Below are 25,211 nucleotides of genomic sequence, written 5' to 3'. Positions count from 1 at the left end.
ATTACATCTTAAGGAATTCACTCAAATTGTTCAGCTAACGTAAGCCCGTACCTGTATATTGTACTAAACGAAAAATGCATGCACTGTACAAACCAAGGTAGACAAATACCCACTAGGGCTGTTAGTGCATTCTAGGAAAGTATTTAATGCCTGAGCAATCCTAATTGAAACTGCACAGGCTAAACTGTGGGATACAAGTTAGGTTGCCTGTTTATTCCATTTCAGATACTTTTTTTAAGAATTTAATCAGATTATACTTTAAGTTAATACCTGTCTTTTAGACTTGTAAAATTTAACACGTTTATCTTTGCATATAGGATTCACGTTCCCCTTCTAAATCACCAAGTGGGAGTCCACATGGATCTGGCAAGTCTGCCAGCCAGTCTCCAGAAAACTCTCCTGAACGTTCCCGTTCCAGAGATGGATCAAGGCGCTCCAGGTCCAAATCTCGATCTCGTTCAAGATCCAAATCAAGGTGAGTGCCGGCTTGACTTTGCAGTCTTAGCTGGTGTTTGTGTTTTTGTAAGTGGTCCAGAATCAGTTTCTTCCCCCCCCCACCTTAGTTCAGTGCAGCACCTGTTATTGCTGATTTTAAAGGAAGTCCACAGGTGATAGAGCTTGGAAAAACTTCTAACAAGGCATATCATTGCTTGCCTTGCATTAGCCATTTGACAAAGTATTTGGGGATATGGAGAAGGGCATGATTTGCCGCTGATTAAATGAAGGAGCAAAGAGATTTGAAGATTATGCACATGAATTATTGAAGGTGGCCAGACGGATTGAGAAAGTAATTGAAAAGGTACATAGAACACTGCTCATATAGCAACAAAGTATGAATGTAAGCTTGCTCGCTGAGCTGGAAGGTTCATTTTCAGATGTTTGTCAACATATTAGGTAACATCAGTGAGTCTCTGGTGAAGCACTGGTGTTAGTGACTTTGTTTCTGTTTGTGTTTTAAGTTTCCTTGGGTTGGTGATGTTAGTTCCAGAATATAGAACCACCAACCCAAGGAAACTTAAAACACAATAGAAAGCAGGTCAGTAACACCAGTGCTTCACTAGAGGCTCACTAATGTTACCTAGTATGGTGACGAAACATCTGAAAATGAACCTTCCAGCTCAGTGAGCAAACTTACATCCAGAACCTCAACCTCAACCAAATCTTCTCGACTCGCTAGGAATAAAGTATAATTAACAAAAAAAAAGGATAGTAAGGCAAACCTTGTAAAACTTGTATTTGCCCATAACTGAAGTGTTTTGTTCACTTCTGGGCCCTACACTTTAGAAAGGATGTGAACACATTAGAGTGAGTTCCAAAAAATCTTACAGGAATGGTTCAAAAAGTGAGAAGCTTCCATAATATGGATATATTGGAGAAACTAGGGTTCTCCTTAAAAAGGTTGAGAAGAGATTTGATAGTAATGTTCAAAACTAAGGGGTCCAGACAGAAAATGCCCTTCAAAGTCAAGAATTGGAAGGCACCTATTTAAGTGAGTGGCAAAAGAATCACGTGACATGAGAAGAAAGCTTGCACGTGCAGGTGTAGTTAGGGTCTGCAATACACTCCCTGTAGAGTTCAGTTGTAGCTTCTAATAGGAAATTGGATAGACTTCTAAAGAGTGAAGAGGGAACTAATTGTTGCAGAGGCTGGCACAGACAGGATAGCCTGAGAAAAGTAGGCTCTTGTAAGCATTTTGTGATTATACTAACATACGGAAAGGGATAATGCTGAGGGCTCCATAATCGTTGGAAATTGAGGGGGAACATTTGCTACCAAAGGAATGGTCGAAGTGAATTGTATTTAAGGGAATGCTGGTCAAACATGAAGCTAAAAGAAATAGAGGATTATGAAGACTTCACATGAGTAAAAATGGTAGGAGGGTTCACTGGAGCATTGATTTGATGAACTAAGCAGTGAACAATTATTGGGGTGTATACAAGAAGGTGCAGTAATCAGATCAGCCATGATCTCATTGTATTGTGGATCAGACTGCTTAAAGTGCCTTAATCCTAATTTGTACATGGTCTGGTTAGGCAGTATAGTCTGTTACTGCACTATATCAGCTATGAAATTGAGATCTCGTGCTTCAGAATGTATATTGCAGGCTATTATATAATAGGCAGGAAATAGAGTTCTGTTTGCAGACACATGAAAAACGTTGCAAGAATCCTGTACAGTACTTGGCATGAGTTTTTTTTGTGTATGTGAAAAGTCAGATATGTAGAGTTAGGCTGCAGATCAACCATTGAATGGTGGAACAGGCTTGAAGGACTAAATGGCCTTTTCCTGTTCCTGTGTTCACTTGTATAAATTTTCCTTCAATCTGGGTTAATGTAGTACTTTGTATGTAGGCCTTAGAAATATTTTAATATCTTGGAGTGCAGGTTCTTGGTTCCTTGAAAGTAGGGTTGCAGGTTCATAAGGTAATAAAGATGACGTTTGGTATGTTTTCCTTTACTTCCCTACTCCTATACTCAAATAATGTTGTGGCTGTATAATGTTTGGCTACTCTTGGGGTATTGCATGTAATTCTGGTCTCCTTCCTGTCGGAAGGATGTGAAACTTGAAAGGGTTCAGAAAAAATCTATAAGGATGTTGCCAGGGTGGAGTGTTTAAGCAATAGGAAGAGGTTGAATAGGGTGGCAGTATTTTCCCTGGAGCATCAGAGGCTGACCTTAGAGGTTTATAAAATCATGAGGGGCATATATGGGGTGATTAGGTAAGGTCTTTTCCCTGGGAAGGGGGAGTCCGGATCTAGGGCATAGGTTTAGGTGAGACAGGAAAGATTTAAAAGGGACCTATGGGGCGATGTTTTCTCGCAGAGGGGGCTGCATGTATGGAATGGGCTGCCAGAAGTAGTAGTAGGAGGCTGATACGGTTACATTTTAAAAGGTAAATGGATCGGTATTTGAATAGGAAGGGATTTGAGGGATGTGGGCTGGGTGCTGGCAAATGGGACTAGAATTCGTTAGAATATCTGATTGGCATGGGCATGTTGGAACAAGGATCCAATCTGTAAGTAATCTAATCTAATCTAATCTAAGGATCTGTTTCTGTGCTGTGTCTCTCTATGATTCTGTAACTAGAGGATAGTGATGTTGGAGTTCAGTTATCTCAACTTAGACAGGGATAGTAACAATTGCAAAGGGTAAAGCAGTCTAGGCAGTTCTGAAATATGTATAAGGACTTGCTTGAACAATGCGTTTCTCATCGATGCTGGACTAAGTTCTGACAGTCAGTTGGAGCAATTGTGACATATTTCAGTGGCTGTGTGTTTGGGGAACAGTAATTCTAGTTTTATAATATTGGAAAAGACTAAGAAACTTTGAGGTTTTTTTTGAGAAAGTTGTCAAAAATAATGACAGCAGAGCGGTGGATGTTTACTTGGACTTCAGTAAAGCCTTCATCAAAGTTCTGCTTGGCAGACTAATTCATAAAGTAAGGTCACATGAGATTCAAGGTGTCAATTGGATGCATAATTCTTAATGGCAGGAGATGGAGTGGAGAGTTGCTTTTCAGACTGGAAGCCTCTCACCAGCAGTGTTCCACAGGGATAAGTTCTGGGTCCTTTTTATTTGTCACTTATAAAAATAATTTGGATGGTTCATAAGTTTGCAGATGGCATCAAAAGTGGTGATATAGTGGACAGTGACAAAGGTTTTCTAAGGTTACAAAGGGATCTTGATGAAATGGGTCAATGGGCTGAAAAATGGTAGATGGAATTCAGTCTGAGTAAATTTATGGTATTGCATTTTGGTACAACAAACAAGGCTTATTCAATTAATGGTAGGGCCTTGGGTAGGGGGTTCAGTATTATAATTTTTTTGATCGCATCAAATATAGACTCGTTAAGGTGTTTGGTATGCTTGCCTTCATTGCGCAGCCCCTTGATTATAGGAGTTGGGAAGTTAAGTTGAGATTGTACAGGACATGGCAGTATTGTGCCCAGTTCTGGTCACCCAGTTATGAGAAGGGTAATAAGCTGGTGAGGGTTCAGAAGAGATTTACCAGGATGTTGACAGGTATGAAAAGTTTTTAAATTATAAAGAAAGGCTGGGAATCTTTTTCAATGGAGTGTAGGAATGTGAGAGGTGATCTTTTAGAAATTTATGAAATATTGAGGAATGTAGTTAGAGTTAATGGTAATTGTCTTATCCCTAGAATGGGGGATTTCAAGACTAGGAGGCACATTTTTAAGGTGAGAGGAGAGAGATTTTAAAAGACATAAAGGGCAAATCTTTTTAACACCAGATGATTTGTGTGTGGAATGAACTTTGAGAGGAAGTGGTGGATGCAGGTAAAATTACGACATTTGGATAATACATGAATAGAAAAGATGTGGGACTAGTTTTAGTTTGGGTTTATGGTCAGCATGGACTAGTTGGACTGAAAGGTTTGTTTCCATGTTGTTTGACTCTGACAGGGAATCTACCAGTATCAACTTAACTGGGAGGGGCTTGTCAAGTTTTTAAAATACTGTACAGGTGAATTGCAATAAAATTGGAAAGCAAAACAGGGCAGCATTGTGCTTGCAGTGTTAGGGCCACGGGTTTGATTCTAACTTTTTGGCAACTGCCTGTGTGGAGGTTGCACATCTCCCCAGTGGCTGCTTGGGTTTCCTCCCGGTGCTCTGATTTCCTCCAGCAGTCCCAGGATGTGGAGGTTAAGTGGATTGGCCATGCTAAATTGCTCAGTTTCCAGGGATGTACAGGCTAGATTGATTTAACCATGACAAATGCAGGGTTACAGGTTTAGAGTATGGGGCTGGGGCTGGGGCTGGGGCTGGGGCTGGATGGGATGCACTTCAGAGGGTCGGTGTGGACCTGATGGGCTGAATGGCTTGCTTCCACACTATAGGGATTCTATGTTTCTGAAAATGAAACTCTTCTAATGTTCAAAGCTGATATGGGTCCAAATTGTAAGCTATCGCAGGTAGTGAAAAGAAAGAAATTCCCTGGATGGTTGATGAAATGGAACTGTAAAATGTTTGATAAACTGTACAGGTTATAATGGATATACTTTATTGATAGACAGTAAGTGTCCCAGAACTGATCTTTGTGGCACACCGCTGGACACCACCTTCAATCAGTTTTCTACCACTACCTTTTGTGTCCTAGTACTAAGCCAGTTTGTGATCCATCTTGCCAGGTTTCCCTAAATTCCATGTTCTTTAACCTTCTCAATCAGTCTTCCACTTGCTAAAAGCTCTATTCTTCCAGTCCTGAATAATCCTAGACATTCAGGGTTCTCTGAACTTATTATTCCTATACTTCCCTCTAAAGGGTACATATTGGACCTGAATGGCCACCCCCACCAATACCATCACCACCAATTGTTCTGCTGTAGACTTAACCGCAAGGAACTGTTCTCAGTCCACTGTGGTCAGATCCTGCTTGAAACTAATAAAATCTGCACTGCTCATAGAAAAAGCTGTCTTCTCCAAGCCATCTTTCCATATTATGTTGTGGTTGCCATTTGCTAAATGTGTCCCACTGCCACACTTGGCTGCCTTTTTTCTCCAGAACCAGATCCAACACTGAGTTGTCCCTTGTTGGGCCTTCTGCATATTGATACAAGAACTCCCTTGGCCACATTTCAAGAAATCCATACCCTCTAAACTCTTGACTCTATGACTAGCCCAATTTGAAAGTTGAAATCCCCTGGTATAATAATTGTTATTGCTCTTACGCACCTCTGTGAACTGTCTACATATTTGCTCTTCTATTTCCCATTGACTCTTTGGTGGGCTAAACTACATTCCTTGTAAAGTAGCTTCCCCCTTAACATTACTAAGTTTTACCCTCAAAGCCTCATTTGAGGACTCTTTCAAGATAGCTTCACCTCTTATTGCAGTATTTGTATTCTTAATATTGCTACACCACCACTCTTTTTACACCCTCTTCTGTCTTGCCTGAAGATTGTATATCCTTCACTTATCCATGTTTCTGTGATGGCATCGATATTATACTTCCATGTGTCAATCCATTCCACTAATTCATCAGTCTTGCCTATTGCACACCTGGCATTAAAGACCATCCAGCCTTGGCTTACTCTCTTGACATTCAACAAAGATGAATAAATTGTGACTTGCTTCCATTACTGTAGCATGATGATTGTGTTTCGGGGGATATTCTGTGTCCCCTCCACCTGCCAGACTTTTTAAAAATCCTCCCAATAACACGAGCAAATCTACCTGAAAGAATGTTGGTCCCAATGTGGTTCAGGTACACACTGTCCTGTTTGTAAATGTCCTGCCTTCCCCAGAAATGGTCCCAGTGATTCAGGAATCCAAAATGCTCCCTCTTGCATAATCTCTTGAGCCACACATTCATCTGTCATGTTTCTAAATTTACTAGCAAATAGCACCAGGGGTAATCCAGAGATTACAACCACTTGAGGTCCTGCTTTTTAATCTACTGGCTAACTCCTTGAATTCTTGATGCATTCTTGTCAGCTTCCAAAATGAAATTCTGGTTGTTGAGTGGGATACCATGAGACTCTTGCACTTCCTGCCTGTTCTTTTTGGACTGTTTGGTCACCTATTCCCTTCTTTCCTCTAGTCCTTTCAGTTGACGTGTGACCACCTCCCTAAATGTACTATCCATGTCACTCAGCGTCATGGATTTGCCAGTATTTCCAACTGTTGCTCAAGCTTTGAAATGTGGAGCTCCATCTAAGACACTGGCAGCATTCCGGATTCCACATTTGACTAGCTACTCATTCCAGTTGGTTGGCCTGTTCTGACATCTCTTAAATTTACAAGTAATGCCTTACACTAGAATTACTCATCTTATTTTGTTATATTTCCTACTCTCACCAAGGCTCTCTGCATGTGTGTGTTGAGTAGCAGAGGGCACAGTCTCAAAATAAAGGACTGAAATTTAAGATTGAAATGAGGATTTTCTCCTGAGGGTTTTGCGTATCTGGAACTCTTTGCCCTTACAGCTCTTTGTTACAGAGTCCATGTGTATATTTAAGGCTGAGATAGACTCTTGATTGGTAGAGGAATCAAGAGTATGGTGAGAAGGCAGGAAAGTGGGCGTGAGGAATGTCAGATCAACCATAATCCTGTTGAATGACACAGCAGCTTCAAGGGCTTACTCCTGTTCCTAAATCTTTTCTGGTCTTTACTAGCATGATCTACAGTGAAGTAATAGAGGTTCAATTGTGGTAACCTGGCAACCCATGTCATGACAGGATCTGGGGTTGTGGGGATAGATAATAGACCAGGAAGGAAGAGTGCATGGTCTGGAATTATTAACCTTGATGTTGAGTCCCGAAAGCTTGTAAGGTACCTAGGCGGAAGATGAGGTATTGTTCCTCCAAGTTGTGTTGACCTTCGCTGGAGCACAGCAACAGATCTGAGGCATAATTAGTTTGAGGTTCTCCAGCAATTTCTGTTTTTGATGGTTTCACATCTCCAGCATCTGCAGTTCTTTGTTTTATTTAAACTTTTGGTTGAAGATTGGTCCTTTTTGTATCAAATCCAATTCAGGGGAATTCTGACTTTCAAAACATAGTTCTAATCTCTGAAAAGTAGACTTAGTATAGCCTGGATCTCTTGTAGTACAGCAGTTGTTGTCAGATTGCTGTTCTGCTGCAATATATCTATGCCTTGTGCTGTTCAACATTTCTTGCCAGGTTTGAGCGCAGCATCCTTCTGAGAACTCCATCACAGTACTGTAACTTCAGTATATCTGCAACATCTTGAATTGCATCAACTTGTATATTCAATCGTGGGCAACCCAGATACCAGCACCATTTGAGATGTAAGCTTTTCAAAAAGTTACATTTGACCTCCATGACATCTTTTTGATTATATTGGCTGGATCAAATTGTCTTTAGTCCCAAAGTAGTTATGCGTTTTATATTTCATCTGGATTAAAGGCTAACCCAATTCAGGGAACCATGTTGCTGACTTATGGTTGCAATCCCTGCTGGAGTGAATGGAGTTAATCTGATATACACCTATCTGTCATTTTGAAAAAGACTTGAAAAGCACATTTGAAGACTTCAAAGAAGGCAAATATATTGGAATTTTTTTCTCATAAACATTGAAAGAATGCAGTCATGCCGCCTTTCTCCAGAATAATTATTATTTCTATCTTGCACTAGAATTAACAATGCATTGATTCACCAGGTCTGTTTCCCGGAGGAGTTCTCGCAGGCGTTACTCAAGGTCTCGATCCCGCTCTCGTTCCCGCCGTAGGAGATCCAGGAGCAGGTCTTACAGCCCTGATTATAGGCGCCGCCGTAGCCATAGCCGATCTCCAATGTCAAATCGCAGGCGTCATATTGGCAATCGGGTATGAATCAATTCTGCAATTTTTCCTGTTCTCTTAGTATGGTCAATGTTCCCTTTAAGTGGCACATATGTGCAGTCACTTCAAATGCCAATTACTACAATAATTTCTGTTCCAAAAGTCATTGCCACATACAGACCTCAGGTCTGCACATGAAGCAAATAGAAGGAATGCTAATGATATAGAATATAGTTGTAGTTTTATTCTCGAGTTTAATTTTACCATTAAATCTAATGGGATTAGAGAGAAATCTCTTCACGCAGAGGGCAGTTGGAATATGGAGCTCACTGCCTCATGAGCTGGGGCAAACTTTCATTGGAGAGAATGCTGCAGAAGCAGCCGATAATATAGTAACCTTGGAATGTTGGAGAAAGAGGTGGTCAGAGGGTAAAGATGGGTGTTGTCAATGTGCATTTGGAAGTGAATATTTTTGTCTTATGTTGCTGATGGGGTAGTTTGAGAAATGGCACCTCAAGGATAAGTAATTGGAGGACACTAGTGCTAATGATGGAGAGGGAAGAGAAACCATGGCAAGAGACAACTAGTTGTTACATGCGGTCTTTGAAGAAGGGTTATTCGGTATCACTGGTGGCCATGTGGTCTAAATAGGAGAAAGTGAGGACTGCAGATGCTGGAGATTAGAGCTTAAAAATGTGTTGCTGGAAAAGCGCAGCAGGTCAGGCAGCATCAAAGGAGCAGGAGAATCGACGTTTCTGGCATAAGCCCTTCTTCAGGAATGAGGAGGGTGTGCCAAGCAGGCTAAGATAAAAGGTAATAAAACTAATACCGAACAACCCAGATGGCCGCCTCCTTCAAAGACCGCAATTTCCCCTCAGACATGGTTGACGATGCTCTCCACCACATCTCCTCCACTTCCCGCTCCTCTGCCCTTGAACCCTGCCCCTCCAATCACCACCAGGACAGAACCCCACTGGTCCTCACCTACCACCCTACCAACCTCCAGGTACATCATATCATCCTTCGTCATTTCCGCCACCTCTAACAGACCACGCCACTAAGGGTATATTTCCCTCCCCATCCCTATCAGCGTTCCGAAAAGACCACTCCCTCCACGACTCCCTTGTCAGATCCACACCCCCCACCAACCCAGCCTCCACTCCTGGCACCTTCCCCTGCAACCGCAAGAAATGCAAAACTTGCGCCCACACCTCCACACACATCATTTACTGCATCCGTTACACCCGATGTGGCTTCCTATACATTGGGGAGACAGGCCACCTACTTGCGGAATGTTTCAGAGAACACCTCTGGGACACCCGCACCAACTAACCCAACCGCCCCATGGCTGAACACTTTAACTCCCCCACCCACTCTGCCAAGGACATGCAGGTCCTTGGCCTCCTCCATCGTCAGACCATGGCAACACGATGCCTGGAGGAAGAGCACCTCATCTTCCGCCTTGGAACCCTCCAACCACACGGGATGAATGCAGGTTTCTGCAGCTTTCTCATTTCCACCTCTTTCTCCCTCCACCCCCCCCCCCCCCCCCCCCCCCCCACACACACACACACACACACACACACCTTTTCACAATCCCAACCCTCAGACTCAGCACCGCCTTCTTGACCTACAATCTTCTTCCCGACCTCTCCGGCCTATCACCCTCACCTCCTTCCACCTATCGCACTCCCAACGTCCCTCCTCCCTACCTTTTTATCTTAGCCTGCTTGGCACACCCTCCTCATTCCTGAAGCAGGGCTTATGCCCGAAACGTTGATTCTCCCGCTCCTTTGATGCTGCCTGACCTGCTGTGCTTTTCCAGCAACACATTTTTAAGCTTTGATCTCCAGCATCTGCAGTCCTCACTCTCTCCTACTTAGACCACTTGGCCACCAGTAAGCCTATACATGATTTGAGAGAAATCTCTTCATTCAGGGCAGTTAGAATATAGAGCTCACTGCCTCATGAACTGTTCTCCAAATCATTTATGTAGGCCACAAATAGCAGAGGTCCCAACACTGATCCCTGTGGGACAGCACGAGTCTCAACTCTCCATTCCGAAAAGTATCCTCCCACGGCTACTCTGTCTCCTATGACTCTGCCAGTTCTGCATCCATCTTGTCAGGTCACCCTTGATATGATCTTATACGCCACAACTATCTAATGAAGGAGCAGTGCTCTGAAAGCTAGTGCTTCCAAATAAACCTGTTGGACTAACCTGGTGTTGTGAATTTTTAAAAATTCCCTTTTATCAGACTTGAAACATCTAAATTTCTTTTCCAAACTTCAAGACTTCATAGACTATCATGTCACCTACGGTATTCCATATTCAAGTGATTTTTATTTGAAAAGACCTAATTAGTTGTAATTACTCCTGAGTGTCTTGTGGTTGCACGCCTTTAAATTTTAATCTTCCATTTCTAAAACCTGAACACTCCAACAACCTGATGCTTCTGATTTTTTGGCTTTTAACATTTCTTTCCGTTAAGAATTGACTTGGCATTGAATTTCCATGGGCATCTCAAGTCGACTTGAAAGATGTTTTGTGCAAATATTAATCACTTCAAATGAACACCAACACAGTTCTTTGTGTAAAATTTTAAGTTTCAGGAAAGCCTGTTGAAGTATGTTATACTGATTTACTGGTCACTGCAGTTCAGCATTAGTTTCTCTTGAATATGTTTAGTTGCAAAGAATTGTGCCAGTGCGTTTGTCTATGGCTGAACTGGGTCTTTTTGTTTTTGAGGGACTTTTCTCTCTTGACTCAACCACAGTGCATTTGAGTCCTTTTCCAGTACCGGAGCAGCGTATCCCAGACTTGCACATCATTACAGTACTGAGGGAGTATTACACTGAGGGAGATCCCAACCTTAGGGTAGAAATTAAACTGAAGTCCTCCTTTCTGGTGCATCCATGGCACGGTTTGGAAGAATAGTATGAAAGCACCCTTAAATTCAGAGATGTTAGCAAAGTGACCTCAGGGAAATCTTTGAATTTAAGGGTGCTTTTGTATTCCCATTTGATCAATATTCAGCCATAACTGCTTCATGTCAGCACTAAATCTGAAGCTTCATTTCTTTCCAGAATGAAATCCCTGAAATGGGTTGACTGAGGGATAAATCGATGCAATATTATAATAAAACAATGTCTTTGCATCTTGGATGAGCTCTGTTATACTAATTTGGTGTGGGCATTCTATGTTCAGGCTAACCCTGACCCCAACACTTGTCTGGGAGTTTTTGGACTAAGTCTGTATACCACTGAGCGAGATCTGCGAGAGGTCTTTTCGAGATATGGTCCACTTGCAGGGGTTAATGTCGTGTATGATCAACAATCAAATCGCTCCAGAGGCTTTTCATTTGTCTACTTTGAGAACGTCGACGATGCTAAAGAGGTAAGAGTTTAAAGAATTGCTGAAGCTGATAGTGATGCTGAAAACATTTATCATTAGATACATTCGGTGTTACTGGGTTTCATTTTAAATGCTTCCTAAATCCTTTTCGGCAGGCTAAAGAGCGGGCCAATGGAATGGAATTGGATGGACGAAGGATTCGCGTTGATTTCTCGATTACGAAAAGAGCTCACACACCTACCCCTGGAATCTACATGGGAAGGCCAACTTAGTAAGTTTTTAATTTGACATTTTTCCAAAAGAGATGAGTTTAAAAATCAGTGAACTCTCGGCATGTCATAAAAGTAATTCTGGTAGTAATCAGAAAGCAATTACGCTTAAAAAGAAGTTAACCGTACCTGTATTCTATCCATCAAATAAATGACTTGTCATCAATAAATACAGGCAGAAAATCAATGAGTTTTGTGAAATTTGTGCATGTGGTATAAAGATGGTAATTTAACTGCTTACACAGCGTAGATTTAACCTTCCTCCTTACAACCGAAAGCCTGTCTTAGCATTGTTTGGACAGCCAACTACACTTTGTGTGTGTCTCTCGAATTGTGGTAAGGTTGTATTGACATGAATAAGACTTAAGTTTGTGTGTGGGTTCATGTTGTGAACCTGTGTCCTACCCCTCTATTGAACAAAAATTCCTCGTTGACATTGCTTTATTAGAACTGATACAAATAGGATCCCATATCCTTTTTAATGTTGAGGTGTTTGCTGTTATGTCACTTGTCAGCAGGCCACATCAAGGAGAATTTAAATATTTTAATGAAGTCTGCCTTCCTTATTATTGAACTTGTCACAGGTTGAAAGGTTCAGTGTTTAAGTAATTCCCATCAGTGAATAATTTATTATTCTGATGTGTTATTCTATTACATAAGTAAGAGCAGGAATAGACCATTCATCCCCTTAAACCTGCTTTGCCATTTAATACAATGGTGGCTGATCTCATCTCTGCCTAAACTCCCCTATCCTGTCCATTCCCTACAACCCATTACTAATTAAAAATCAATCTGTCTCCTTTAAATTTACTCAATATGCCAGCATCCACTATACTCTACAATAGTGATTTCCACAGATTCATGACCTTTTTAAGAAGGAATTTCTCTATCTGTTTTGAATTGGTATGCTTTATCCTAAAACTGTGAACTCTCGTTCTACATGATCCCCCTGCCCCCCAATAAAAGAAACATCATCCGCTCTGCATCTACTTTGTCAACCACCCCACCCCCCCCACCCCCAATGTACCTCCAATCTCTTCTCATTTTCATAAATTCCAGAGAATATAGGCCTATGAATATATTTTCATAAAATTACCTTTCACCTCTGGAATCAATCTTGTGAATCTTCTTTTGAACTGCCTCCAATGCAATTCATGTATAAGGACACCTAGATCCTTCTGCTCTGTAGCACTGTGAAGTTTCTCTCCATTAGGGTAATTTATCTTTCAGTCCTCTGACCAAAATAGATAACATCATACTTATCCATGCAAAATTCCATCTGTCAGATTTTGTCCTATTCACCTGACCTATCCACATCCACTGGTAAATTTCTTATTTCTTCACTGCAACCTACTGTCTCATTTATTGTAGTGCCATCTGCAGATTTGATTATAATGCCTTCTCACCCTATATCTAAGTTATTAATACAGATTATAAACAGAGGACCAAACCCTGTGGTACCCACTAGTTGCTACTTGCCAATCAGTGAAAAAGATCTATATTCTCAATTCTACATTCTGTTGGTTAACCAATTCTGTATCCAAGCTAATATAAATTACCTCTAATCCCCTATGGTCTTACCTTATTAACTGTGGTTGCTTGCTTCTGGAAGTTCAGATATACGGTTCTACAGGATTCCCATGCTGCTTACAATTTGAAGGACTGTAGCAAATTAGTCAACCAGTATTTATATGTAATTTTCTAGTCATAGAGTCATAGCGATGTACAGCATGGAAACAGACCCTTCGGTCCAACCCGTCCATGCTGACCAGATATCCCAACCCAATCTAGTCCCACCTGCCAGCACCCGGCCCATATCTTTCCAAACCCTTTCTATCCATATACCCATCCAAATGCCTCTTAAATGCTGCAATTGTACCCGTCCCACCACTTCCTCTGGCAGCTCATTCCATACACTTACCACCCTCTGCGTGAAAAGGTTGACCCTTGGGTCTCTTTTATATCTTTCTCCTCTCATCCTAAACCTATGCTGTCTAGTTCTGGACTCCCCGACCCCAGGGAAAAGACTTTGCCTATTTACCCTGTCCATGCCCCTCATAATTTTGTAAACCTCTATAAGGTCACCTCACAGCCTCCAACACTCCAGGGAAAACAGCCCCAGCCTGTTCAGCCTCTCCCTATACCTCAAATCCTCCAACCCTGGCAACATCCTTGTAAATCTTTTCTGAACCCTTTCAACTTTCACAGCATCTTTCCAATAGGAAGAGGAAGGAAACCAGAATTGCATGCAATATTCCAACAGTGGCCTAACCAATGTTCTGTACAGCCGCAACCTCACCTCCCAACTCCTGTACTCCATTTTCTGATCAATAAAGGAAAGCATACTAAATGCCGCCTTCACTATCCTACCTACCTGCGACTCCACTTTCAAGGAGCTATGAACCTGCATTCCGAGGTCTCTTTGTTCAGCAACACTCCCTAGGACCTTACTATTAAGTGTATAAATCCTGCTAAGATTTGCTTTCCCAAAATGCAGCACTTTGCATTTATCTGAATTAAACTCCATCTGCCTCTTCTCAGCCCATTGGTCCATCTGGTCAAGATCCTGTTGTAATCTGAGGTAACCCTCTTCGCTGTCCACTACACCTTCAATTTTGGTGTCATTTGCAAACTTACTAACTGTACCTCTTGTGCTCACTTCCAAATCATTTATGTAAATGACAAAAAGTAATCCTTGAAAGAATCTCGATAAAGGGCTTATGCCCGATACGTTAATGTTCCTGCTCCTTGGATGCTGCCTGACCGGCTGTCCTTTTGCAGCACCGTACTCTTGACTCTGATCTCCAGCATCTGTAGTCCTCACTTTTTGCAACCAGTATTTACCTTCATTGAAACATGCTAATTGTGTTTTGACTTTCCGAATGTCTCGTTATTACTATTTAAATTTAAATTAATGGATTTCCCAACAGAACATAAAACTAGTCTATAGTTACGATATTTCATTGTGATTCTATTATGCTAATCTGTAGTTCAAGGCAAGAAACTTTCATTAAAATAGGCAAGAGTATCCAATATGAATAAACGTGCAGCAAGTCAACAACAAATTCACCTAAACTACGTTCTAGCTTCTTTCTGTTTAGTAAAGTTTATGTTCATCTTAAATAAATGTTGTCATTTGCCTTTCTTGCTCACTGCAGCAACGATTCTTCTTCCATCTAATTTTATCCTAACATGCTGTATCTGCATTCTGCTCATAACCATTTATCTCATGATTCTAACTTCATTTCAATTTGTTTAAAGCTGAAACTTCTTTGAATCATTGCAATTCATATTTGAAAATTAATTTCACGTCAGAGGCATTCCACTTAGGAATATTCTATACATACATAGTTTAATTTTTTTATCCTGACAAATGTCCAGCATCAACCAATTCAGTTTTAAAGTTGGTTTCTATGAAAAAAATCTAATTCACTTGTTTTGGTTCAAGTCTCACTTTTCAGGAATGTCATGACGTAAATAATTTTTCTGCCTTTGGTTTATAAAGTTAGCAAGGTAACTGTCTATTTAACCTCTATTTCTGCTTCACATTGCAGTAGTTCACGCCGCAGAGACAGTTATGACCGATATGACAGATATGATGATCGAGAGTATTACAGCAGATCTTACAGGTATGCAGACAGATGTAAAACAGCTTGGTTTTTTTGGGGGGAATGTCACTTCAAATGGTACAAATTAAATGATGCTGAATTCAATTACACCTTTAGATTTTAGAAATTTATGAAATTTTAAGATGGTATAATTGCACTAGTTGTCTTTTTAGTGTTAAAATTATTCACCTGAGGAAGATGAAACATGAAGTGACTGATGGCATACAGCTTTATTTTTCTTGACCAGTATCCAGCAGATATCTTAAACTAAAAATTCCCATGAGGAGCCCTAATAGTGTGTCACATGACTGAGTTCATTTTTAGAGCAAAATAATTTTAAGAACATAGAAAACAGGAGCAACTGTAGGGTCATTTGGTTTTTCACACCTACCCTGCAATTCAGTAAAGGTCTTCAGAGATGCAGGACTTCAATGATTGGTAACATTCCTGCACATTTCATCAACGTCTTTTGGTTTGTTATTGAGATTCGTGTGCTGGCAGTAGACTGAAATAGCATGAAGTGCAGAGTTTTTGAGGATCTTAATGTGAACATGACCTTCGACAGTTCAGGCTTGATCATAGTTGTCCCATTTGCATCCAAGAGTGAAAGGCAGTCCATTTAAGACCATAAGAAATAGGAACAGAATTGAATTGAATTTATTGTCACGTTTACCGAGGCACAGTGAAAAGTGTTGTCTTGCGAGCAATACAGGCAGATCACAGAGTTAAGCAGCATAGATAAGTAAATAATAGGCAAAAACCAGAATACAGGTGCAGGTGAATGCTAAGAGTTTTGAGTCCATTCAGTATTCTAACAGTGGTGTAGAAACAGTTTGGGAACTGGCTGGTGTGTGTATTCAGGCTTCTGTACCTTCTTCCTGATGGTAGAGGTTGTAGAAAAGCATTGCCAGGGTGGGATGGATCTTTGAGAATGCTGGCAGCCTTTCCTTAATAGCAGGCCTAGTAGATGAATTCTATAGATGGGAGGTTAGCCTTTGTGATTGTCTGGGCCAAGTTCACCACTCCCTGTAACTGTCTCTGATCCTAAATGGTGCAGTTGCCATACCAGTTAGTGATATATCCAGACAGAATGCTCTCAATGGTGCACCTATAAAGGTTGGCAAGGTTATTCGCTGTCATGCCAAACTTTCTCAGTTGCCTGAGGAAGAATAAATGTTTTTGGCCTTTCTAACCAGTGCATCCATATGAGTCCAGGAATAGGCCATTTGACCCCTTGAGCCTGCATCACTATTCAGTAGGATGAAGGTTGGTCCAACATTGTTCACATCATCTTTCCTTTGTTTTTCCCCATAGCTGCAACTCTCTCGAAATCAGGGTCAAAATTCCTTTAGCTTTCCTGATTACCCGCTGGTTTTGTGTTCACGAATACCCCAAGTCCCTTTTTGTGTTGCAGCTTTCTGTAGTTTTTCTTTCCATTCCATTCTGCTCTTTTGCTCTTGCTTCCAAAATGAGCAAGTTAACATTTTTCCATGGTCATACTCCACTTACTAATGTTTTGCAGTCTTAATCTATAAAGATCACTACTATAATTTGAATACAATATTTTGGGCTGTAGGCCAAATACTGGGTTCAGTATACAAAAGTTGGTGCAGACTTGGTGAATTGAAGCGCCTCTTCTGTACTGTGACTCTGCATTTCTGTTGCATTAAGTCAACAAAAATGTTCCACACAACCAAATTTATACAAGCATCCCAATGTGCTAACAATGTCCTCACTAGATGCAGCAGTTACTGTAAGCATTTGAGACTTCAGTGAAAAACACTGGCCTCAAGTATAACAAATAATTTTTATCTTTCGTAGATGAAAGAAAATGGAAGTCCCTTTGCACACCATAAACACTACTTATTCTGCTATTGAAAATGGTCACATTGTCCAGTCCAGACACCATGTTAGGCTAGGTTCTCAAAAGATCAGAGCTTTGAATTAGCGCAGTGAGAATATTTGTGAAGAATAGGACTGGATACTTTTTAGTTTATCCAAGAATATAATTAAAATGACGCTCTTATGCTATTGATAAGAATCTAGATATTGAAACACTTCAACTGCCCAATGTTTATTTTTGAAAAAAAACTTCAATCCCAGTTCAATGGGCTTTTCAAATATCCAGAAGTTTGTTTGTTCCTTGCTGTCTTATAGTTACAACATTCTGTACTTGCTCTTCTCAAAAATATACTTTAGTCACCTGCCTAATTTCACATCCTTGGCTCAAATTATTTTCTGGGAAATTGTAGAAGCCATAATCATGTACAGGAAAGGTCCTTCAGTCCAAGTCTGTTTCAACCTATTTACGACAAACCCAGTTTCCAGTACTCAGCCTTAAATGTTACGACGTTGAAACTATGACCGTGATCTTCATGGGTTAAGTAAGCAAAACATATGCGATCAAGTATAATGTGGAAAAATGTGAAATTGCTCATTTTGGAAAAGAGAGCAAAAGAGCAGAGTATTAATTTATATGGAGAAAAACTGCAGAAAGCTGCAAAACCATGATTAAAATCTATTCCCCATCCCATGATTCTCTTTGTAGTATGTTAAAGAGAACAATATTATTGCAAATCACTGACTATCAAGTTACAGCTGTTTATTCTCCCAATTTGAAAAGGGAATCGAGCAGCGTCAATATGGCTTTGTGATAGAGGAACTGTGCCTGACTAATTGATTAGTTTTGCAATTAAGTCGAAGACAAACACTTTCATCTTAAAATTATGCCCCCTGACTATTTACCCTTCAGCTAGGGGAGCAGTACCTTTTTCTACCCTATCCGTGCCCTTCATAATCTTAAACACCTCTATCAGGACCACCTTCAACCTTCTCTGCTATAAAGAAAGCAACTGCACTTATCCAGCCTCTCTTCATAGCTGAGCTCCTCCATCCCAAGCAATATCATGGTGAATCTCTCCACCCTCCCCATCTCCACATACTGCTCCCTCCCAACTCCAGTTTAATCTCATCCTTCCTCTAAATCTGGTTACCAGAACTGCAGAGTCCTCCAGCTTTGGCCTAACCAAAGCTCCAATGTGACCTCCCTGTTACAATTTATGCCATAAGTGATAAAGTTGAGAGTCCCACCTTCACCTATCTTGCCTTAGGACTCTATGGTCAAGCACCTCAAGATCCTTCTGTTACTGTGCTGTTTATGGAGTACCCCCTTGTCACTACTTAACCTCACACTTATCAGGGTCAAATTCTATCTGACCAAATGGTCATAGGTAACAAAGATATAGACTACAGCCTTCACTATTAACTACCCAGATAATCTGTCATTTGCAAACTTACTCACCATGCCTGCACATTCTCACCTCTATATTGTGTACACAGATACACATACACACACCAAACAATAAAGGACCCAGCACAGATTCCTGTGGCCTGTTACTGGATTCTGGCCTCCAATCTCTCAAACGGCTTTCTACTACCAATAAACCAATTTTTGGATCCAACTTGCCTGGATTCCATGTTTTTACCTCCATTGTTAGTCTCCCACATGGGACCTTGCCAAAGGCTTTGCTGAAATCCACATAAACTATATCGAATCCACTACCCTCACTACATATCTGATTTATCTCCTCTGAGTAACTTGAATATATTAGTGAATCTTTTTACACTTTGACATTTACATATACAAGATAATGGCACCTTAATGAATTGCAGCCTATTCTCTAACATTTTGTATGTGTTAACTTAATGGCAATCATAACAGTAGAAAATAATTTAATTGAAGCAGTTTTAAGTGAGGGAACTGCAGTAATGACACTTACTGAAAGGTTACTATGTATAATGTTAAGCTAAACCTTGTTTGATTAACCCTTGTCTCCACAAATAGTTGCATTACATTAATGCAGTGGCTGGCAAGTATTCCAGCTAAAGGTTGATTACCTTTTTAGCTATCTGTTGTAATAGATGCAACCCTAATCTGTTCATGTTGGGCAGGCAATCAAGTTAACAAAATGATTTCCTCAGTATAACAAGTAAAACCAAGCAAGAGGATACTTTACATTTGGTAACACTGTTGGACTAGTAGTTGGTGGATTTTCTTGGAAGAAAGGAAATAATGTAGTCCACCCCAATTGTTACAACAATTTGTTTTTGTACAAAGTATATAGCAATAAAGCATTGTTTACAGTATATTTTAATTGCAGTGATTCATTTATTATCTAATTGGTTATTATTTAATAGTTACACATCTGAATTGTACCTTCTAACTTCTGTTAAAGCACTGTTCGTAAATGTTAAGTTTTAATGGCTGACAGCATTAAATACAAGAAATCTTCTGAAAATAACATTACCTTTTAAGTTGATTTTGTTTGAATTTTAAATGTTAACCCAAGTGAGATGTACTATGCATTAATATTCCAGTTACTGGTTGACTGCTTCCCATCTATATGGACAAATTGGTTTGCTATATACTGCTAGTTAATAGTCTCGCAGACATTTAATGCATCTTTATGTATTTATATTTATAAACCATTCATAGCAGAGACAATTAAACTGCTTCCTGCATAATTTGATTTACAAGGATGTTGCCACGGTTGGAGAATTTGAGCTATAGGGAGAGGCTGAATAGGCTGCAGATGTTTTCCCTGGAACATCGGAGGCTGAGGGATAAACTTACATAGGTGTACAAACTTCTGAGGGGCATGGAGAGGATAAATAGGTATGGTCTTATCTCTGGATTAGAAGGAATGGGTTTAGGGTGGAAGAGGAAAGATTTAAAAATGACTTAAGGGGCAACTCTTTCATACAGAGGAATGCACATGTATGGAATGAGTTGCCAGAGGAGTTGGTGGAGGCTGGTACAATTGCAACATTTAAAAGGCATATGGATGGGTATATGAATAGGAAGCATTTAGAGGGATAAGGGCCAAGTGCTGGCAAATGGGACGAGATTAATTTAAGATATCTAGTCAGCATGGACTAGTTGGACTGAAGAGTCTGTTTCCATACTATATGTCTCTCTGGCTCGGTGATGACATTTTGGCACAGTGGTTAGCACTGCTGCCTCACAGCGCCAGAGACCTGGGTTCAATTCCCGCCTCAGGCGACTGTCTGTGTGGAGTTTGCACATTCTCCCTGTGTCTGCGTGGGTTTCCTCCGGGTGATCCGGTTTCCTCCCACAGTCCAAAGATGTGCAGGTTAGGTGAATTGGCCATGCTGAATTGCCCGTAGTGTTAGGTAAGGGGTAAATGTAGGGGTATGGGTGGGTTGCGCTTCGGCGGGTCGGTGTGGACTTGTTGGGCCGAAGGGCCTGTTTCCACACTGTAAGTAATCTAATCTAATCTAAAAAAAAATCTACTGTGTTTGTATGTAATCCTCCATTGTGCTAATGTGTACTTCAGAAGACATTGGAATGCCTTCGCCCATGAGCCACACTTGAGTAATAAAATGCAAGTTGAACTAATTTTGGTCCTGTTGCTGCAGTACCTTTTCCCACCTACCACCAGTTTTGGGTGTAGTTCATTTGCTGGGTATTGTATTTTATCACCTTTTTTTATGCTTCAGAAGGCGTTCTCCATCTCCGTATTATAGCAGGGGTGGCTATCGTTCTCGCTCAAGGTCACGTTCGTACTCTCCGCGTAAGTACAATATGTTTACTAATCAATAGTACTTATGAAAGATTTTCATGTAATGATATGGCCGTATGAAAGATGCCTGGATTTTTCAAATAAGAATGGGAAAGATGCAAAAGATATTTTTGGAAGGAGTCTGCTCAAGATTCCTTCTTTGCTGCTGATTCGAGTTTGAATGTTCTGGAAACAGATAACGCCTTAAGAGGGGGTAACAAGTAATAACCAGTTTACTCTCTTGATTTTTTTTTTGTCAATTATCAACATATTTATGGTTAATGGTTAAATTGCATCAAGTTAAATTTTCTGTGCAATATCAGGTGTCTATCTGCATGTAAGGAAGGAAATTGTCAGTTTTGTGAAAATAACAGTTAAACTTGTCATGGTTATGCTCGTAGACTGAAACCATTCATCCATTTAATTTTACAGTGCACCTGAAATTATGTAAAACAGGTTTTAGAATTTTGCTGATTTCTAAAAACGTTGTTCAAGAATGTATAAACTACAATGGCTGTAAAAGGTTCATCTCTCAATCTTTGGATGCAGCTGGCCTGTGGGTCACTGAGTGACCCTTGCCACCTCAATCTTAGTTTGCCTGTATGTTTGTTTGTCTTTGAATTTTTAGAGCCTGGACGTTTGCAATTTTGATGGTACTACAGTCACCAGGCCTAAGCAGAAGTCTTAATATCAACTCAAGATTGAAAATTGTTAGGATTTTAGCTTCATGTATGATCTCTTCAGTTCCAAATGAACTTGATGCTGAAGAAGCTTGTGTTTTCTGCTGTACTAATCTCAGAATTTTGTTGTTATGACTGTAACAATTTCTTGACTCTTTCAGGTCGCTACTGAAGATCCAACACATCCAAATTGCAATCTTGAGGCCAGCTGACCTATTTGCTGAAGATTTCTTTTATATAAAATGAATTTTTTTAGTCATGTTTGTGTAAAGATTTTTTCTTTCAAAAGTGTTTTGTGACAAGCTTAAAATGTTCCAGTTGTATTGGGTGGTTATCCATAAAATGATCAGTTTTACACCCTTGGGTTAACCCAATGTAAATCTTGTTTTCCCAACCTTGAGCAGCTTTCAGTGTAGATAGGAACGCAACGCAATGCAATGGTAAATGACCATGTAGCTGCTATGGTATCATTTAACAATATGTATATTCTTTGAAGTTTGGTGATGGGAGCTAATATTGGACTTGCATAAGACTTAGTGTGCAGGTTCCATATCTATGCTCATAGTATTATTGATTTCCTATGTTCTCATTCAGTCCCATGAACTCTGTGAAGGGCTTTCATTTTTCCTAGTGTGGAGTAAATTAAAATCCTAAAATTGTAGCTGATAATATGGTACTTTAAAGAATTACACATTAGTTGTTGAACAAACTGAATAAAATGACCTGTAGAAAATAGTATTGTATTTCTGACTGGAGGAATTTTTAATAAATTCCACGTGGAAAGAGGTAGTCCAACTTCAGTCGCAAAAACTTTGGAGAAATGCAGTGCTTAAGCCTTGCCTTACTCTATCAACTAATTTGTGATTAGCTGAATTTGATTAACTACTGATTTTTATTTTAGTTCCTTTTTAGATTAAGTTATTTGATCTTTCATGGGACTATTTTTGTATCAAATCAGTAATACTACTTTGTGTCCATAAACCTTCTGGATTCGTGTTGTGAAGAGACTGTTCTATTAAATGAAGATTTTGTATCAGTGCAAAACCTGTAGCACTGAGTAGAAATGTGTGTGATGTGCTTTTAAATATTGATGCAAAATGAACATTAAACTTCAGCAAAAAAAAATCACCATTTCTTTGTTTCATCTTTCTCTTTAATTTGCCATATTGTCTTATTGTTATTAGTTCAACTTTGCTTGACAACAGGACAACTGTATAATGAAATACAAAAGCAGTCTTAAATTCTGTATCGGTTATATCTTCTGGTTAGATTTTTTTTAACCGCTAGGTATGAGAGTTCCAAACGCGCAGGGTTTGCGCGCCTATGAAAATCGGACAAAATCTTTATGGTCGCCAAGGCAAATTAGGCAAGTTGAATCTTTGTGTCAACTCCTCAGACAATGAGTGATTGAGAACTTGAACTGCTTGTCCTTTCCTTTTCACATCTGCTGGCAGCAAATGAGTGGGATGCTAGATAGGTGCAAACCCACACTTTGCTTTTGCCTTACTTTGCTTTGGTGTTTCTTGATGCTTTATGTTGCCTTGTGATTTGAATTTGTTGTAGGTGAGAGTTGATCCTTCTACAGAGGCAGTTTCTTCCAGAAGAAGAGAATCTTGAAAATACTCCATTTTATGTGGTTGCGATATAGTTATCACATACAATTGTTTCTGGCAAATTCATGTAAAGTATTGCCTGTTTTTTTTTCCTATAACTTGTGGAGTTTATAGGTGTATGACGGTGTTTGGCTGTTACTGCAGTGCAATCAGAATGTGCATCACAACTGTACTGAAAGGAATTATTGGTTGGTGTTATACTGTTTGACATAGTCACAAGGGCGACACTTCAAACATTTTTTTATTAAAGTATTTCAAACCCAGTTCTCAAACATAAATTTTAAAAATTTTCTCCATGAAAGCACCAGAATGCTATGCAATGTGTTTTCCTTAACTCTTGTTTGATTGAACTTCCTAATCCCTTCTAAAGCTACCACTGTATATAGTCCTCTCTCCAATCATTTGATTTTGGAGTTCTGTTTTCTTCTTGTTGCAAAAAAACTGAAGTTGCATTGAGTCCCAAAATGGTCTGAATTCACGTAATTAATGTAAATTGAGTAAGTTCTAATTTAATTCTGTGCTTGAACTACTGCTTGCGTGGGATAGAATTCCATTTAGTAAAAACAACATTATGTCAAACACTCATGTATCATCTGTGGACAGGAGGAGTTAATGTTTAGGTCACTTCCCCTTCAGTTGGGGAAAGTAAAGAATGTAATGTAATAGGCTTTGAATTTTTGAATGGGGTGTGGGGGAGATGATGGAAGGTCTGAGAGGGTAGACAGCAGGGAAGCTTCAATGACAAATGTTTATGGTATTAGGCAAAGTAATGAAACAAAAGATATGTCTATATTAGAGGTGAATGACTGGGTAGCAGCCATCTAAATGTAAAGTGAACAATTAACAAATGAGAGAAACCAAACCAGCAAAAAGTGGAGGTTGCTTTTACTTAACACTGTTGAATCTCCTGTTTGAGTCCAGGAGTCTACATAAGTGATGAATGGGAAAAATGAGGTGGTTATCCTCAAATCTCTGAGCTCCTTCAGAATGCTGTGGCAGGCCAAGGACTTAGTCATAATGAAGACAGGTAATGAAATGACAAGTGATAAGGCTATCTGGTGCTGTAGTAGGCCCAGCTTCCATTGAAAAGTATTTAGTGTTGAATCTATATGCAGATTTGGTTTTGGCAACTACTGCAAAAAAAAATCATTTTGGCATCAATTTTGCTCAGTCAAGTGTGAAAGGAATCGATCCAGGAAGAAAAAGTAGAATGGAGATTTACTGTCTAGAAAAGGTCCATGTGGCATTTCATTCAAGCCTGCAGTTGGCCACTGGGGAGAGAGGTAGATAGAAGATTGGTCACAATGAGGGCTACGATTTGCAAGTGGAGAATTAGAAAACTACGGTTGCTTCTACTATAACACAGTAGTTCTGTTCTCGTGCAATCCTATGTTGTAAGAAAATAATGTATTAGCACCATATAAACCAATGGGAACTGAATCGCATTATAACCAATGCATGCTTAAAAGTTTGTGCTTTGGGAACACCTTCTAATGTGTCAATAGCAATAGTGAATTCACATCCATGAAATATGTGTTGTAGCAGAACAACCTGCATTATGTTTTCTGAGGAGAAGTTGAAGTACCAAACAGATGGAACCTGGAAGAATCTAATTACTTGACCCTGCCCATTCTTTGTGTCAAATTGAAATCCGCCAGAGAGGGCACAGAAATTGAGGATAAGAAGGATCTTCCACTTAGTTGCAGAGTCAATAATTAGGCATAATTTTAAAATGAAGCATAAGTTTGTAGGGGATTTAAGGAAATTTTCTTTCACTCAAAGGATGACGGGAATCCAAAATGCACTGCTTGAGAGGCTAATAAAGGTGTAAAACCTTAAACCA

At 39.9% G+C, this 25,211-nt stretch overlaps 1 protein-coding gene across 10 annotated transcripts in view; it reads left to right on the top strand.

Moving 5' to 3' along the window:
• tra2b (transformer 2 beta homolog) overlaps window positions 1-22,886 on the top strand; it is a 34,955-nt gene extending 12,069 nt beyond the window's left edge. For 9 of the 10 annotated variants that reach the window (XM_072578691.1, XM_072578694.1, XM_072578696.1 and 6 more), the window contains 7 exons: window positions 318-475; window positions 8,141-8,306; window positions 11,470-11,658; window positions 11,772-11,887; window positions 15,440-15,514; window positions 21,014-21,087; window positions 21,917-22,886. In XM_072578691.1, the coding sequence (XP_072434792.1) occupies window positions 318-475; window positions 8,141-8,306; window positions 11,470-11,658; window positions 11,772-11,887; window positions 15,440-15,514; window positions 21,014-21,087; window positions 21,917-21,927 (789 nt within the window). In that variant the 3' untranslated portion in view covers window positions 21,928-22,886. The remainder of the gene's footprint in view (window positions 1-317; window positions 476-8,140; window positions 8,307-11,469; window positions 11,659-11,771; window positions 11,888-15,439; window positions 15,515-21,013; window positions 21,088-21,916) is intronic. The other variant, XM_072578693.1, reaches the window with a different exon arrangement.
• The last annotated feature ends 2,325 nt before the right edge of the window (window positions 22,887-25,211 follow it).

The sequence above is a fragment of the Chiloscyllium punctatum genome, chromosome 10 (genome assembly GCF_047496795.1).
Source record: "Chiloscyllium punctatum isolate Juve2018m chromosome 10, sChiPun1.3, whole genome shotgun sequence".
Lineage (NCBI taxonomy): Eukaryota > Metazoa > Chordata > Chondrichthyes > Orectolobiformes > Hemiscylliidae > Chiloscyllium > Chiloscyllium punctatum.
This window is presented reverse-complemented; position numbering and strand designations above follow the sequence as displayed.